At 33.6% G+C, this 19646-nt stretch overlaps 1 protein-coding gene across 5 annotated transcripts in view; it reads right to left on the minus strand.

Annotated features, from left to right (window-relative positions):
* The window catches only part of LOC144967149 (kinesin-like protein KIF12), a 145191-nt gene that overhangs the window by 38927 nt on the left and 86618 nt on the right, over positions 1-19646 (minus strand). For 4 of the 5 annotated variants that reach the window (XM_078904022.1, XM_078904019.1, XM_078904020.1 and 1 more), the window contains 4 exons: positions 8137-8205; positions 5266-5344; positions 4640-4761; positions 3960-4035 (listed from right to left, as the gene is read on the minus strand). In XM_078904022.1, coding sequence (XP_078760148.1) covers positions 3960-4035; positions 4640-4761; positions 5266-5344; positions 8137-8205 — 346 coding nt within the window. Of the gene's footprint in view, positions 1-3959; positions 4036-4639; positions 4762-5265; positions 5345-8136; positions 8206-9295; positions 9625-19646 lie in introns of those variants that run through there. The other variant, XM_078904023.1, reaches the window with a different exon arrangement.

The raw sequence follows: 19646 nt of genomic DNA on the forward strand, positions 1-19646 counted from the left end.
ATAGTACCCAAAATCAAGGACGATATGCTCCAGCATGCAGTTAAACATACACGACAGTTTCTTGGATATATATGAAGATTGCAGCCGTAATATCTCTAATGTGACGATAGTAGATCTATACTTAATTGAACATTGTGTGCTTTATGCAATGAAATACAAACTTCCATCATTAAAAAACAACAAAGAAACAAAACAAAAAAAAAAAAATACGCATCAAGTTGTAGTAACTAAGAATCAATAAGATAAATGAATGTATTTTTGCAGTGAATGCAAAGATGCAGATTTAATCTTAGTTGAGAAAAATACCTTTTACTTGAATTTTTATACAAACATATTTAGGATATATTTAAGGATATCAACGTGTCATATTTTATCAAACTAATGCTAATGTAATAACTTTAAAAAATATATAAAATGAAAACAAAACCAAACAAATAATAAGAATAATGAAATAAAATAAAAATTGATATAGAATTAACATGAAACACAAAATAAAACCAAACATCGAAACAAATAAATAAAATTTGAATAACAGAAATGGATGCAAAGCAAATTAATAAAAAATAATAAGTTGATATCACGTAGTTAATGACAATTCTATTGAGCTATACGACTAATGTTATTGTTAAAACGCCGAAGGTTTTATATTATTCATGGACATGTCTATCTACTATATCTTAGACTAGTTTTATGTTTAGAACAACAGATGCCTTGACGACTAGACAACATCCAATGTCAAATGGTAACAGACAAACCATGAGGATCCCCAAAATCTACAATTGTAACCCAACGTCTCAAAACGGTATTAAATCGGGATGATTAAGATGCTGAAAACTGAATTTTTAGCCAGAAATATCAGACTTGGGTTGAGCTTTATTGAATAGAATGAATATTATATTTTTGTGTGCTAAATATCAATCATTCATATTTTTGACCAGTTCAGCTTTAATTTGACTTTTTAGCATCTAGTTCCTCCCGACTTAATACCGTTTCGAAACGTTTGGTCACAATTTAATACATTACCTCCTGGAACAATCCAAGCTGAATGAAGCAGAATTGATATGTGATGGTTTAATGTGAATTTTCGATTGAAACACAAGTAAATTATTGTGATGTTTGACCAACCAACCACTGGTATAACATTACAATTGCAGTTTATTATGCGACACGTAGAAAATGGACATTACTGTGATACATTACATCAAAACACATAAAGGCACTGAATGAAACAGAACACCAAACGCAAAATCTCTGGTACAATATAGGGAAACTGGGATAAAATAAACCGCAAGGAAAACACACAACAATAGGGAATGAGATTAGCGGAAGAGTAGTGTCCCTTGATTGGACGTCACCTTGCAGAGAGAACGTCAAAATGGTTTTGCGCATGCGTCTCTCTCGTCCTCGCTTTCGGTGAAGTGTCTCATGCCGCTTTCACCGGAAGCGAGGACGAGAGACGCATGCGCAACACCAACATGACGTTCTCTCTCTAATAACTTCTCCACCGGTGACGTCCAATCAAGGGACGCTACTCTTCCGCTAATCTCATTCCCTATAAATACATATTATTTTTTAGTTATGAAAATTGATTTCAAAATTTAGGATGTATTTGGAATTTATTAGTCATTTTCTGTCCATTCGGACATCGGACACGGCGTGTGTTAAACGAGCAGTGTGAAAACATGACGTAATGTTTTATCACGCCCAGGCTCTAGGCACCCACTACCTAATATAGAACACTAAACGTGACAGGAACACACTTCAGTGATACGTAGACATACATCCATGAGTTAAATAGCTGAGAACTTACCACTTTGTTCTCGTATTTCTTTGATAAAAATAGGTAAACCCAATTAATGTAATTTCATAACAATCATTACATCTTTTTAAATAGATTTATAGCAATTAAGTTACTTTTATAATGCAAGGTCTGAAGGAAATCCGTGTCATGCTTTTTAAGGGACTTTGATTTCATCTTTGAAAATGGATGGGGATGATCTATATTAACTTTCCATGTGCTCGAGGTCATTGGTCACATTGCAAAATATGTTCAAAGTCACAAACTTTTGAAAGTTCTATCATCACGATTGGTCATTTGTTCAGCTTGACACATGGATGTGTTTACAACTTTCATAAACAAAGCAGCTTGTTTAAATTTATTAAGAAATATCCACTCTTTTGTCAGCAACATAACATGTGATCGATGACTTGGTTGGACGAAAACCGCTCCCATTCAATGTATAATCTTGACACATTGGTGATCAGAATTCGATAGCGTTCCCATTTAGATTCCACATGTTCAGGGCACTAGAATTGAATTTGGAGATCAAAACGCGAAAGCAAAAAGAATCCTTTTATTATACCCATCAAACACTTCAGATTTTTGTTTTACAAAAATGAAAAAAAAAAACAAAAAAAAAACACGATCTTGAAATATATATTTTGCCTATCGCTTGTCAATAGTTTTGTTGCAGCTAAACTAGGGGAACAAGGATTTAAATTAACTCTCTCCTTACCAGCCATTTTCAGGATTTTCCCCAAAACTTCACACCCAACTAATATAAAATATATTTTTTTATCACTCAAACACAATAGCAGTAAAGTTCTTGCCATACATCATTTCTTTAGCAAAACATGCTCTACAACAAACTGTTAATTTTCTTTAAATTTTATAATGTACAGAAGAACTTTGAAAAAGAAAACTGTTGGTTGTAAAGTAACGAATGTGACAATTTTGCTGCATGTGGTATGGAGAGGGTTAAACATTATAAGTATACGATATCATTTCATCAAGCTTCAGTATATCTTATATGCAAATGAGTTAATTAATCAGTTAATTAATCCGAAGTCCATTAGTTCATACGTTCAAAATCATCTTCCAGTTAGTTATTCATCGCTAATTATGTTTAAATCTAGTTTAGATTAAATTTAGTAGTTTCTTTAAATTCGACGTTTCCACATAACGAAGGAAAAGAAGAAGAGGAGGAGGAGGAAGAAGAAGAAGGCGATGGTGACGACGACGACGGCGACGAAGAAGAAGAAGAAGAAGAAGAAGAAGAAGAAGAAGAAGAAGAAGAAGAAGAAGAAGAAGAAGAAGAAGAAGTAGAAGAAGAAGAAGAAAATGATGATGATGAAACCAGATAAATGTAGACATGTACTTTTATCACACGCGTGTATAGTTTTCACAATTTATGGTTATTATTATGATATTATGGCGATCGCTATCTGAAATGTCATCTGCATTAAAATAAAATATATAAATCATATAATCATTCTATGAAGCGTTAAACGCTCTAAAGATCAACATAAATGAAAATCGACCAAAATTATTCTATTATCCATTCATCAGAACATGAAAAATTGAATCAAAAAATTAACAACAAAAACAGCAATATATCTTCTATTTGTATCAACACGTATAGGTTTACAACAATGTATGATGCCATATTAAAAGAATTGTAATAAAAGTTAATGGCAACACAGAAATGAAAGTTAAGAGCAATGCATGATATGAGATTATGAACTCAGGATTTAACCCTCTCCTCACCACCTATTGGAAAATCGTCACATTTGTTACTATGCAACCGTCACTTTTCTCATCCAGATTTCATGTCTTTTTTCTCTAGCTACAAAAACTTGACATTCTGCAACAGAGCTCATATTGTCTAGCAATTTCATGTATAGGTAGAATGCGCGTGTTGCTTTTCTGTTTGAGTTAGAAATGTCTGTTTTTGTTTTGGGTGGGTATGGTGTTTTGGGGAAAATTTTGCAAATGGCTGGTAAGGAGAGGGTTAAAATATAATTTGGAAACAAGCGTTGGATGAGGGATGATTGCAGGCAAAATGGGAGGCAAGGCTGCGGGATTTAAGATTAAGTAGACATCGCTGCAGCTCGTACGTAAGCTGATTGAAATAATTATAGTTCAGTAACATTATTTGTAATATTATAATGACATTTACCTGAGCTGGTGGTCCAGTCATTGTATGAGTTTTACCGCTGCCAGTTTGCCCAAAGGCAAAAGCTGTACAGGAATACCTATAAAAGCGAATGGAAAATTACATTTTAAAACAAGGTTATCACGCTTTATAGTATAGATATAATGAAGTTGACGTCGGTCTGGTCTTTGTTATTGAGTTTTGCTATTCACGTTTATAACAATACTCACCAAAGGGTATTATCCAGACTATAAAAGTTAATGATTACATATAGTTTTGTGTGTTGGTCTGTTATACTTCCGGATAGCAATGTTACGAACTTCTTAGCCAAGCGCATACTATCTATAGTGTGTATGGAATGTTCTTCTTTCAGTAATAGTTTTGGAATTGTTTAGAATAAAATGCAAATTTCAAACCATGAAGAGAAGAATCAAAGGGATTTAACAAAACAAACTTTTCATTGCGTTCCAAGAGAAAAAAAAAGAAGAAAAGTCTGTTTTACTTAACATCTCTATCTATCTATCCATCTACCTATTTAATTATCGATTAATCTATCTATCTGTCTATATATCTACACCCACACACCCACATATATATATATATATATATATATATATGATTTGTATATATATATATATATATATATATGTATATACATACAACACAACACACACACACACACACACACACGCGCACAAGCTTACCCAGAGAGAGAATTTTCCACAAGTTTCTTGATGCCAGAACTCTCAAAGACATCCTCCTGGTCAGCGTCAGGTTCGAAGACTACATTGAACTGGAAGTTACGGTTTGTTCCCGAGTTGTTGATCTGTTATTAAATAATAATACCACCTCAATATTATATACATATATCTATCTGTATATATATATATATATATATATATATATATATATATATATATATATATATATATATATACATATATATATATATATATATATATATATATATATATATATATATATATATATATATATATTATAAAAACAAAAACCATGAAATGAGAGTGCTCGACTCTTTAATCAAAGAAGCTATGTATAAAATATTTCAAAAACAATTATGTTCAACTTTTACAATATTGCATGTATATATATGTGTGTGTGTGTGTGAAAAATGTGGTATCGATACAGCATTATCTCAAAGCTGTTGATAAGATCCTTTTATAAGGTAATAAGCTATATGGGGATATTCGACTTGCGCAACAGTATCATGCATAGGCCTATCTTATTTTTAAAGTCTGGAAATTCCAAAGAGGACCTTTACAATATTTATTTTGTGTTTTATTCTTTTACAATCATAATCGATACTCACCGATACTTGCCCATCTCCTGGAAAGTCAGCAACGAATTTGTCTTTTCTCAAATTCTCCTGGTCGTTGAGTGGCCTGACTCTGTGCAAGTATAATAATAAACGATGATGATGATAATGATAATGATAATAATAATAATAATAATAATAATAATAATAATAATAATAATAATAATAATAATAATAATAATAATAATGATAATAATAATAATAATAATAATAATAATAATGATAATGATAATAATAATAATGATAATAATAATAATAATAATAATAATAATAAAACAACAACAACAACAACAACAACAACAACAATAATAATAATAATAATAATAATATAATAATAATAATAATAATAATAATAATAATAATAATAATAATAATAATAATAATAATAATAATATAATAACTACTACTACTACTACTAACTACTACTACTACTAACTACTATACTACTATACTACTACTATACATACTATACTAATACTATACTACTATATAACTACTAATACTACTACATATAATAATAATAATAATAATAATAATAATAATATAATAAACATAACAAAATAATAATATAATAATAATAATAATAATAATATATACTACTACTACATACTACTACTAACTATATACTATACTACTACTACTAATATACTACTACTACTACTACTATATACTAATAATAATAATAATAATAATAAAAATAATAATAATAATAATAATAATAATAATAATAATAACAACAACAATAATAATGTACAATATAATGTAATATACTTAATCCAATCAAAACTATAAAGGGACATAAGCCTGATAGATTTGAATCCAAATCAATATCGGAGCAGTTAATTCCCTTGATCGCAACGGTCAGCCATACGAATAATGAATCACAAATTTGATGTCGTCATAACTTTGTTGCCTGCTCTTTCAATAAAAGTGAAATATATTTAACGTTTACATTGAATTATTAAATTTAAGTAACTATGAGACACCTCACCGTCACAATCAGGTTTTATGTCCGAGTAAAGCTCACGTTGTTAAGCGGGTTTCAAATAATTGTGACCCATCTTCCCAAAACAGTATTATGTCGGGATGAACCAGATAGTAAAAAGCCAAATTAAAGCTAAACTGGTCAAAATATTGAATTATTGCTATTCAGCATTCTAAGATACGATATTCATTCTATTCAATAAAACATACAAACTCATTGCGAGTCGGATATTTCTGGAAATATATTCCATTTCCAGCATTTTAATCATTGAGATATAATACCGTTTTGAGACGAGGGTTCACAATTATGCAAGGAGCTGTTCAATGAGAGTTTATACATTCCTCTTCAAGTGATAGATATAACATCACTAGATAGTCAACAAAGCCCGATAGTTCGTTGATTAATCAGCTGATTACTATGTCACTTCGCGGAAAGAACAAACAATAGAAGACAATACTTTGCGATAGGCTAGAATCCTCTCCAAAATATAGCAAGCAATTGTTGTTGTCCATTTCACGCTACAAGAATCGGGATAAACTTCGGTTCCTTCAACTTAATTGCTCTTAAGGACAACTTTTTCCGTCATTATGCGCAGCTAAATCATAAAGGACATAGGAAAGTGAGTCTATTGATGCTATGCATACAGATAATATACAACACCCGCCAGCCATTTATAATGCACCATGCCAATACACAAAACAAAGAACCAAAAAAAAAAAAAAACTGTAACCATTAACGTCTATAGTCTGATTGATATAACTTAGTGATAACTAATCATCCAGATGGTTGTATAAAAACAATAACAAAATAATAAGCAACGAAATCATCGTGTCAGACTTGATGGACACCTTGTAGCCGACATCGATATTGAAAAGTAAGACTAGAAAAATAAATACAGTGGATTTATTAAAGAAAGATGATGCACTTGTGTCGAAAGTCAAATACAAAGAAGAAGATGGCGTTGGCTGGGTCATGTGGCCAGAATGGGAAAAGGGTCACTTCCCAAGACACCTCTGTACTGGACAACAGATGGGAAGAGAAAGCGGGGAAGACCCAAATAAACCTGGCGAAGGACCATGGAGAAAGAATTAAAAGAAGCAGGCCTGTCCTGGAATACAGCAACCGCAAAAGCAGCCGATCGCAAAAAATGGAGATGTCTGGTGGATGCCGGATGCCCTTTGTGTCGCAAGGCCCGAAGAGGATTTAAAATAAGTAAGTAAGTAAGTAGTAAGTAAGTAAGTAAAAAGTAAATACGTCTATGTATACAGGCTTGATGGACACCTGTACAAAGATAAAAGCTCAAATGGGATAAGTCAGAAAGTCTACGTACACAGACTCGATGGACAACCTGTACAAAGATAAAAGCCTCTAAAGTGAAAACCAAGAAGGTCTACGTATCCAGACTCGATGGACACCCTGTACTAAGAAAAAAGCTCAAATGGGATAAGTAAGAAAGTCTACGTATAGATATAATGAAGATGACGTCACTCTGGTCTTTGTTATTGTTTTTTGCCATCAATGTTTATAAATAACATTAACTCAACGGTACTTTCCAGACTATAAAAGTTCATGATTACACATAGTTTTGTGATACTTCCGGATGGCAGTGTTATGAACTTCTTAGCCAAGCGCATACTATCTATAGATAGTTCGAAGATGACGTCACTCAGGTCTTTGTTATTGTTTTTTTTTTTGCCATCCGCGTTTATGAGTAATGCTCACTGAACTATATTAACCCGACTAGAAACGTTCATGGATACACATAGTTTTGTGTGTTGGTCCGTTATACTTCCGGATGGCAATGTTATGAACTTCTTAGCCAAGCGCATACTATCTATACAGGCTTGATGGACATACAGTACAAGGATTAAAAGCCTCACCTCAAGACAACGTTGAAAACATCGTCATTATCGTCCCCTTCATTTGTGGAAGATAGAGTGGTTGAACTCCTGTGGATGAAAAGTAATAAAGTGATGATGTTGATAACTGACATGGTCGTGCTGTTGATGACTTTGTGGTTGCATATGGTGATGAAGAGGATTTGGTGATTTTGGCGACAAAGACGATAACAACGGTAATGATGAAGATGAAGAGGATAATGATGTTGACAATGGTGATGATGATGATGATGATGATGATGATGATGATGATGATGATGAGGATGAGGATGAAAATGATGATGATGATGATGGTGATGTTTATGATAACACTGATGCGAGTGATGATGATTATGATTGATACAATGATAATGATAAGGATGATGATAATGATGTTGATGATGATACTGATGGTTGTGCTGATGACGATATCAATAATGATGTGGTGGAAATTGTGAAACGACTCTCATGGTGGTAAGAAAATCGGAATGCTGATCATTTTGATTATATTGTGAAGGGTGTGAAAGCCAGCAAAGATAACATCTGATTAAGAAACGATCGTTACTTCTGCTATTTACACGGGATATGAGATGATCGCATTGTTCGAGTTGAAAAGCATTGTAAGGTCTGATGCTTTCGGAAGCAAGAGAGGTAATAGTTCAACTGGCCATTATAGAACGCTTTGAGCATGTTTAGTGAATATTACTCGACATAAATGCTCAAATTATTATCATTTTTCTATCATCATCATCATCATCACCATCATATCATCATCATCATCATCATCATCACCATCATCATCACCATCATCATCATCATCATCATCATCATCATCATCATCATCATCATCATCATCATCATCATCATCATCATCATCATCATCATCATCATCATCATCAATATTATTTACTACTACTACTACTACTACTACTACTATTACTACTACTCCTACTACTACTACTACTACTACTTCTACTACTACTTATCTATTTATTTATTTATGATAATAATTGGAAGATTAATTCAAACCATGGTCCTCCAAGTCCTAGTGCAATATTTATCCATTTCTTCAACTAATAGTCACACATTGCTGCTAACGACTCGGCAAACATTACAGGACATAATATCTGACAACTGTCTATTATTGGTATTCACCACTCACCCACGACATGGTATGTACTCATCATCGTCCGAGTCTAGATCGACGGGCAGAAACTTAAACCTTTGACGAAACGCAAAAAAGTCTTTGACCTGAATATTTATGTCACTCTGTCCGCCCTCTCCAGTGACGTCGTGGTCTTGGCCGTTGTTCATTCCGATAACTATGTCTTCGGTTTCATAGCAGCAGCCAATTAATTTAGAATGAATGAAAATGACATCACGAGGCTTTGTGTTATCAATTTTAGACCGCCAGGTTTGGTGAAAAGTTCTAACTAAATTCTCTTGATCAGACTATAAGTATTTAAAGTAACGCATAGATCATTATTTTTTGTTGATACGATTCATCTTGAGTGCAGAAGTGGTGAGAATGTTGCTCAAAAGCATACGAATCAATGAAATACAAATCAATAGAGGTGCCTAAATGAGTCAATAAAATGGAGATTAAGATAAAGGAAGTAAATCTGACTCATAAATTAACAACACAAAACAAACGACGTTTCGGCCTTTGGCCTTTCTCAAGTAAACAAGTGTATTTTGTATTTTGTGTTTACTTGAGAAAGGCCAAAGGCCGAAACGTCGTCTATTTTGTGTTGTTAATTCATGAGTCAGATTTACTCCTTTTATCTTAATCTCCAATGTAATATAACGGCGTAGTAATCTTTATTTTAATAACATAACATTTCACTTCTTGATCTCTAAGGAATAAGACCTCTAATAGATTCCTGTTGTCTTTTTATCAGTAGAAAGAACGAAGTTGACATTCTGGTTTATATCTATCTATCTATCTATATATATATAACTGCACAATATATCACATACAGAGATCGAAGGTGGCAAAGTGTATGTGTATATTATTCATTGTGTTTTATTATCACTTTGCATAAAGCGAAGGCAAGTTTGTTGACGTTTAAAATCACCAGGAAAATGCCATTAATGTCACTTTACTGTGAATCTAATTGTATGTTCGTTTTCTCTCTCTCTCTCTCTCTCTCTCTCTCTCTCTCTCTCTCCCTCTCACTCACTCTCTCTCTGTCTGTCTCTTTCTCTCCCTCCCTCAGTGTGTATGTGTATGTGTGTGTGTACGTATTTATGTAAATTTTAAGCTTTTCTATCTGTGTTCAGTAAGAATTCCTATCTTTCGGAATTTTAAGGAATTAAACATTTATTTTGCATTAGATTGTGGTTTATTGTTCGTATCTTGCTTTATATTACATCTTTTGTTTCAATAATTTTTTTGCTATATTTACATTAGACCTTTTACAAGGATATCTATATTTTGAGGCAATTTATCAATCTCGTACTCTAACTATTATTCCAAAGATTTCTCATAGTGTCTGATGAATCACACACATCCTTACTCTAAATGAAAACATTTCGAGACTTTTTGCAAACAAAAAATAAAGATAGAAATAACCATCAAAATCTATCCAAATAAACAAAAAGTTAATTCTTACAGGTCATATAAATTATATCACACGAATGAATAAATGACACATCGTGTCAATCCAGTGTTATATCGAAGAGAACCAGATATTAAGAAATAACGAGTTTTAAGTTATAATGATAAAAATTAAGATTTATAAAGTTTTAGATGTATAATGAACAAAATTCTCTCTCTCTCTCTCTCTCTCTCTCTCTCACTCTCTTTCTCTCACACTTTCTATCTAACTCTCTCTCTCTCTCTCTCTCTCTCTCTCTCTCTCTCTCTCTCTCTACTAACGCATGTTCTATTAATTAAGCTTAAAATTCAACTTAATCCTTAGATTCACACTGACTATTGTGACTATTGGTCACGTATAGAATGTAATTCCTGAGCCCACAAAATGTTTCATCAACCCATCAAATACTCTTAAAATATCCAGATGAACAAAACACCGAGTTTATGGAAAAAAAAACTCCTGGAAATATAATGTATACTTGATTTTAACACCACAGGGACAAAGAAACGCATTTGAATCTACAGAACACAGAATAACTCGACCGAGAGACACATTTGAAATTATAAACACGACACAAAGGCTATGAGTTTACCGGTACGAAATAGACTGGAATAATACGCTATCAGTCACTGTTTCCGCCGTTATTATCAGCTGTTACAAATATTGACTAAATGGCAGAATGCTGATGGTGTAAATGGTTCGAAACGCACCTTGAATGGCCCAAGTTTCCAATAAAAAGATTGATTGACTTTCCATTGAAACGAAGCGGTTGTGCACATTTGTTGTAACTCGCAGCTTTGGGGAAATTCGACATAGACGTCTAAACGTTATCAGAGTTTGTGGGTCAGTGGAGTGCAAGTGGAGATAAACAGCACTGATATTATTAAATTATGGGGTGGTCAGTTTTGTTCTTGTGACTTATGTAATATTTGACACTTGTTTCTACGAGAAAACCACAACATCCTCTATTGTTGTAAATTACAAAGCCCGTGAAGACGGAAATAAGAGCTTTCAATTTGTTAACACCTCGAAAGTTTTCTTCTCCCAACAAAACAAATGAATGAATGAATATGGCTGCGCAGTCTCTATGGACGCTTGCCGTGAATGTGTGCGTCACTTCGAGTTTGTTAGTCTGTTTCTATTATCCAGTTAGTAATTTGCCTCCATAGTGCAAGTGTTCTCAGCTTTAGAATGCCATCATGTGTGTTAAGTTGCTGAGGAAGTTGGAAGTTTCCTTGTGTGGTTGAAATCAGTTCTTCGGTTGTTGTTTCTAAATGTATTTGATATTTTTCCAAACAAAGGAAATAAGAAAAGCATCTTAAAACGTGATTTTACTTTATTTATTCGGACCAAGTTTAGTAGAAAATGAAATTGTATAATTCGCATGTTTGATTTTTACCCTTTTTCTCCACGAGAACCACGTGATCATACGTTACAAATGACTCCTCTTTCAAAAACACTGAATATGGTATGAATATCAATATTTGATAATGACAGCAGTTAATAATAATCGTCGTGCAGAACTGACATTGAAACAGTATTGCCTAAAGAGTCGGTTCTATTATTAAGGAGACACATCAACCCTCTCCTTACCAACTATAGGAACATCGTCACATTCGGTACGATACAACCAACATTTTTCTTATTCAATATTTTTTGTATCATAAACTTTAAAGAAAATGAACAGTGTGTTGTAGAGCAGGTTTTGCCAAAGAAATTATTGATCACAAGAACTTTACTGCTATTATGTCTGAGTGATAAAAATACTATTTTGTATTAGTTGGGTGTGAAGTTTTGGGGAAAATCCTGAAAATGTCTGGTAAGGAGAGGGAAAATGTTTGTTACCACCACACAAAATTCAGCAAACTCACGACTTATAATCTTTAGTCTATTTTGACAAGAAGTGAGACAAAGCCATGTATGGAATAACATTACCGGTAGAGTTGAAAATATTTCATAATGTCATAATTTAACCCTCTCCTTACCAGCCCTTTTCAAGATTTTCCCCCAAAACGTCACACCAAACTAACACAAAAATAGATTTTTTATCATTCAAAAACAATAGCAGTAAGTTCCTGCGATACATAATCTCTTTAGCAAAACATGGTCTACAACACACTGTTCATTTTTGTCTAAATTGTGTGATGTACAAGAAAAATTTGAATAAGAAAATTGTTGGTTGTATCGTAACGAATGTGACGATTTTCCTATGGTTGGTAAGGAGAGGGTTAAACATTAAAAGTCAAATCAATACATGCACCTCCATCCCAAGCCAAAATAATACAACATCCACCCTACCCCCCCCCCCCCCCCTTCCCACACTTAATGCAGAGAAAAGAAAACCAATAATTGCCAATCAATAGAGAGATTGAAGAATTAAACGTCTCAACCACCCCCCCCCCCCCCCACCCCCAACCGATTTGCACATTAAAAAAATCTCCAAGAAAAAGTACCAGTCGTCTGTTTAGTATTAATGATTTCTTAAATATTTTAATCGGATAATGATTTTCAGTATCTTGTATAAATTTCAAAGATAATAATCGAAAAATTATGTACTTAAGACATTCTAGCATTCAATATATATGTTGTCAGTAAACCTTATGGTTGTCACTCAAGCCCTGTTGTTTGTTTGTACCAAGTATGTGTTGTCAAGTAAAATTATCAAACAGGAGTAAGGCTGAAGACTCAGGTTAAAGAAAATCGATCGCAACGTTTCCGACATATTTACAAATCAACATGAAACAAAATGCAGAGGAGCACATTTCTGTCAAACGGAACAATGGATCTGACTTAATTGATGAAAAGTCTAAATAAATGGAAAAACGTCTATATTGGCAGCATAATGCTCCATTGTACTTGCAAAGAGCTGTGAATATGTCTGGAACGTCTGAATGTGTGGATGTATATGCGTGTGTTTGTGTATAAGTGTGTGTGTGTGTGTGTGTGTGTGTGTGTGTGGGTGAGGGTGGTGGGGAGGGGGGGGGGGGGATGGACACATAGATTTGATCATAAAGAGGCATGTTAACTAAAAGTCTGTAAACAACAACTGCTCTACGTGGATTTCATTTTTTAGAAAAGTCACGTTAGCATTCAACATGTCTTTAAATTTATGAATATAGATTACAGGGCCGTAAGGCTTTCATCTACCGATTGGTATTTAGCCATACACGGACAGAACAGTTTTTGCATTATGGCTACAATATTTACTTCCTTGAAGACAGATTAAGGTGGAGCACACTTACCAAAAAAGCCTAATTTTGAGTCTTAGCAGAAACCTTAGGATTTAGAGTTGGTATCAAATTATTGTTCATTTCAACATATCGATATATAAGAAATAACAGTTTTCTGGTCAAATTTTGGAAAGCGCTTTTTGTTATTTCATGTATGACCGAAAATTGATAAGTCTTTACGCGGCTAAAGAATATTGCACGACCAGAGGTAATAAAACGTATTCAGATTGTCAATATCACAAGTGTTTCTACTATGCGTTTGATATCGTAAAGATTAAACATACATTATCACCCATTATATTTCGATAAATAGCAGATGCATTCAAAAATACATTTGAGAAATCTGCTTTGAAGGATATTATCATTATATTTGAGCGAATACGTTTATATCCACAATAGAGCCCAGGATTCCAATCATTACTAGTTTAGTCTGTAGTAGAAGGTGTGTTATCTAATCTTACTCAAACGTCAATTTATTTTCTTGAAATGATTAATTTCATTATAATTATATCGTATTGCATCGTGTCGTTTAAGAGCTAAAAAACCTTTAAATGCTCTGTTTAAATGTATGCATAGATACAATTTATCAACTATATAAACAGCATTCAATGTTAATTGATAATATTTTTAATAGCTAATAGGTTCTAAAAACCTTTAAATGCTCTGTGTAACTTTTATGCATAGATACAAGTTATCAATTATATAAATAGCATTGAATGTTAATTGATAATATCAGGTATTAAATATCTTATACATAAATAAGTGTCATATTCAATATTCGTAGTATTATTAACTCTATTTAAATTCATTTGGTATGTTCGACTTTACACATTCGAGAGTCTCAAAAAATTGATATACAAAATACAATGACACCCAATGTTATGTTACACTCACTATTCATAAAAATCAAACATTATGTTAGTAAATTAGTTGCCAATGGCATTCTTTAAAATATAAATTGAATAAGAATAATTTTTGTCTCAAACTTTATATTTAGATTATTCCGAATTCTCACAGTTCTTTGAATTAGATTATTTTTCCTTAAAGACAAATTACATATTTCAACAAATATCTTAAATTTATCTCCCAAACGTTTGTAACAGGCAAATATTTTTTTTTTTAAATCCATTATACCCCATATTGTAAGAACCATGCACGACTCTCTCTCTCTCTCTCTCTCTCTCTCTCTCTCTCTCTCTCTCTCTCTCTCTCTCTCTCTATATATATATATATATATATATATATTATATATATATATATACGAATAAGATCACTTCTTCTTCTACAATATTTTAGTGAAGGCAAATTTAGATACTTTAACAGGATAGATGTCGAATGTATGTTAGGCAAAAGTCTCGCAGAGCGTCTTTGTACGTTCTCAATGTTAACAGACTGTCGCTTAAATAAAGAACTCCAAATACTAATTCCATACTCTAGACAATGTCTTATATTATTAATTGATCTCACTACACTGCAGTTAAGGCGGACCCTATAAACTAGTCAGTGGAGCACTCGCTTCACAAGAAAAGGGATCAGACTGCAACCAAAGGTTCTTTTCTGACTGACCTGGGCGCAGAGAACTGGTCAATAAGCGCGTTCTTTGCTTCTTATCCGGAAGATATCGGATTCAGCTTCTCACCGTCCTGTGTGGACCGGTGTGTCTTTTTTACGAAAACCGCCGAAACCCGCTGAAACCCGACAAAGTTATGGGAAGTAGGTAGCAGTGGGGAGTGAACCTGGGACTCAAGGAAGTGTACACCAGTCGGCGTGTTTTGTCGGGTTTCGGCGGGTTTCGTAAAAAAGACACCCCTGTGGACTAGAGCAAGTCACCCCGCTCTAAATCACTTGGAGCGTTGCAATGCGGCTGATGCTCCTTTATTCAAGTCTTCCTTAGGAATAACCCTAAAATAAATGTCCTCTTATGAATAAAGCAATTTACTTGTATTAAAATTATTTCGATATCGTTGCTGACTAGGTTCAGAAACTGCTAGATTAAGAAGGTTAAATACATTTTTGTTTAAAGTATTTATTTGAGGAAAATAGGGTAGGTATTACCAATGTAATTGATACTTTAATTGCAATTCAGACGACACTGTGGAAGCGAAACAAGACTTCGATAAGAATAATGTAAAACATAGTTCTGTCACCTCGTATACCTCACAGCTGGTAACTATAATTTACTCATGCTATGTGGCATAACTAACAAGCTACAGACCAGATATAGGGGGTAAAAATACCAAACTTGACCTTGGTACACTGCTAGCGCACCGGGTTAAGTGCCCTAAAGTGGCTTAAGAGTTACCCAAACAAGACACAAGGAAGCGGAAAGATATTTCGAAGGACCTTATCTTAACAATGGGCACGGTACTTGAATAAAGTGCTGGGTGTCTTTGACGTGCAACATTAGCCTTAGTACAGATACTTTGCAAACATTGAAATAGCTAAGTCAAAGAATGAAAGATTGATTAGGGTGAGCAGTTTTACTTGTCGCCACGGTAATGAAAAATAGTTTGGTTAGATTACGTTCTGGCGGGCAAAGTTACAAGTGGACACAGTACGTATAAAAGGCCAGATGTTTTTGTGTAACTATTAATTATTGTAACCACAACCGTTCCTTAACATAAACAGAACAGAAAGATTATTCTTGTTTCCAAAGTGATACCTTGTATACATTACAACAAGAAATACTATCGAACAAAGACATAATCCAAATAAGTACCAAATCTGGGATATAATTTGAAAATATAGAATGGTCCACGTGACTGGTTCCTTGTTTATATTTCAAAATTCATTCCCGCTGTGAGTTTAAGTGGAATGGTTTCATCATGTTGACAATTTATATTGGCCAAGTTCGAATACTTTGGCCGTTTTTGTGGAAATAAAAGGTTTTAACTTTCTCTTAAGATCAGATTACTTATTGGCGTGTTTCTATTCTAGAATTAAAGTAGATCTAGTAAACATTAAAAAAAAAAAATCAAGACACAAGTGATTTCATATAATGTTCAATTTCCTAGATTTCACATTTATAAGGGGAAACAAATATGAATTAGATTCATATCTCTGGAATTAATTTGATTATCTACCTTGAATTCGCTCGTTGTGCATAATGTCATGTTTTCTTTTTTTCTCCTCATAGACTATGTTTCTCCTTACATATTGTGTTCCTTTTCTATTACAATGACAAAAATGATAGTGATAGATATTACAGACAGACGAGTATTGTGATGTAGACCATATCAGTATGTATATTTTTACAATCCAAATAGTGTTCTGTCGATGCATAACTCTTTTGTACATTTTGACCAAAAAGCATTTATGTAATATTTCAATTAAGACAATCCCCGACTCATCAAAAAGTCTCAAATCCGAGTAAGAACTCTTAGGCTTAAGACAGTTTGGTGTAAATTAATCTATTGATGTTACGAAGAAACATTGTTCTGTCCAACAGGAAATGTAAATGTTGCTTCTCGAAGCTCGAAGAAATAAATAACAATGTGAAATTGAATGTTAGCTTCAATTTAATATACGAAAACAGATCAAATGGATGTTTCGGATTTCCCCTTTATCAACAAAACAGGATAAATGAAACACTACAGACGAATGAGATAATGTGGTATTGTCGTTGTTAAGACAAAATAACAAAAACAAGAGTTGTAAAATTGTCCTCTCTCTCACTCACTCCCTACAATTTATCAATCACTCTCCGCGCTTCTTTTCTTTTTATTCCTTACGCCCCCGCATTTCCTCATCCCTTGTTCCAGCCCCAGCCTCCCCCCTCCTTTCCCTTATGGTCGCTACACACTTCAGTTAGAACATCCAGTTAAAAATTGATTAAACCCCCAGTTACGTCGGAACGCAAAACAATAGTTTGTTGTCATGGCGGAAAACATGGACGACGATGGTGATATATTTTCGAAAATAAGCATTTAATTAAGCAATGCGAGCTTTAATTGTGACACGCTAAGTTAATATTTGTGACACATCGCCTCCAAACGGTACTATGTCGGGATGACTCGGGTGCAAAAAAAAAAATGGAATTTATTGACTAAAACATGAAATTGGGGTTTGTTTCGATTTGTTATGTTAGAGAATGAAGACAATTTCTTACAATGCAATTGCTCAACAATTGGTATTTCCTATCAATTTAATTCTAAAAGTCACGTATCGGATCCCAATTCATCCCGACATAATACCGTTTCGAGACGAAGGGTCATACACACACACACACACACACACACACACACACATATATATATATATATATATATATATATATATAAATATATATATATATATATATATTTCATAATCGAAGTGATATTGTAAAATTCATGTTTTCTTTCTGGATCAAATGGTAGCCGCCTAAAAGATACCTAATATGTCAAATATATAAAAGGCGTTGGTGATACATACTGACATTTTCACCTGCCTACTCCTATTATTCCATTCAACCCCCGACATCCCATCATTCTACCAGCGAGTCACTCGGGTCGCTACGAGTAAAACCACCAATTTATCCTACATATGTGACCCATCGTCTCAAAACGGTATTATGTCGGAACGACCAATATGCTTAAAAGCCGAATTAAATGTTAAAATGGCCAAAAATATAAATTGTTGGCATTAGCACCATAAAATATGGTATCCATTCTCCTCAATAAAACATTCAAACTCAACACAAGTCGTATATGTCTGGCTATAAATTGAATTTTCAATATCTTAGCCATCCCGACTTAATACCGTTTTGAGGCGAAGGGTCACATATGTGTTCAGAGCTTTATTCTCCAACGCCCCCTCCCCCCCCCCCCCTACCCTCCTTACCTCAATCCCTCATCCATCGTTCCCAACCACCACTACCCATCCCCCAACCACCCGCTGGGCACAGTGAATTTTATCGATCTATGAATCGATCTGATTTAAGCATGTAAATAATAAAAGGACTTTGATTGCTTGCTTTTCCAATTCCTCTCTTCTGGAACTCAGATAAAACACGGATGCTGTTATAGCTCGGCTATGTGGTCTAGTGGTATGACACCCGCTTTCGGATCGGAAGGTTCTGGGTTCGAGCCTCGCGCTCGGCGCATAGTTGAGTCCTTGGGAAAGCCTCTTTACTCACATTCTCTCACCGTACTCAGGTGTAAAATGAGTACCTGGCCGTTAATAGCTTTGTCTTTGTCCGAAAAATTGTAATATGGCATAACAGGCGTCATGTCCCCTCCTACATGTTAAATGATGCTGTTGACCAGGGACCCTTGTAAAGCGCTTTGAGCACATTTAATGGATATTGCACTATATAAAGCTCAATTTTAGAATTAGTTTTTTTTAAAGAAGAAATAATATATAACCTTTTTACCCTCAACGTGTTTATTTATTGTTGTTTTTTTTCTTTCTCTCATTTTCCTCATTTATCTTTTTCATTGATTTATAATACAAATAGTTGAAGAATTGACAAAAGGTGATATAAATAGATGTTATTTAAACGTCATTGAAATTTATTAACTATATAGCGTAAGTATATGATGAGGATAATTATGTTGATACTACTACTACTACTACTACTACTACTACTACTACTACTACTACTACTACTACTACTACTACTCCTACTACTACTACTACTACTACTACTACTACTACTACTACTACTACTACTACTACTACTACTACTAATAATAATAATAAT

The sequence above is a fragment of the Berghia stephanieae genome, chromosome 3 (assembly GCF_034508935.2).
Source record: "Berghia stephanieae isolate SIO BIC M18660-M18661 chromosome 3, UCSD_Bste_1.3, whole genome shotgun sequence".
Classification (NCBI taxonomy): Eukaryota; Metazoa; Mollusca; class Gastropoda; order Nudibranchia; family Aeolidiidae; genus Berghia; species Berghia stephanieae.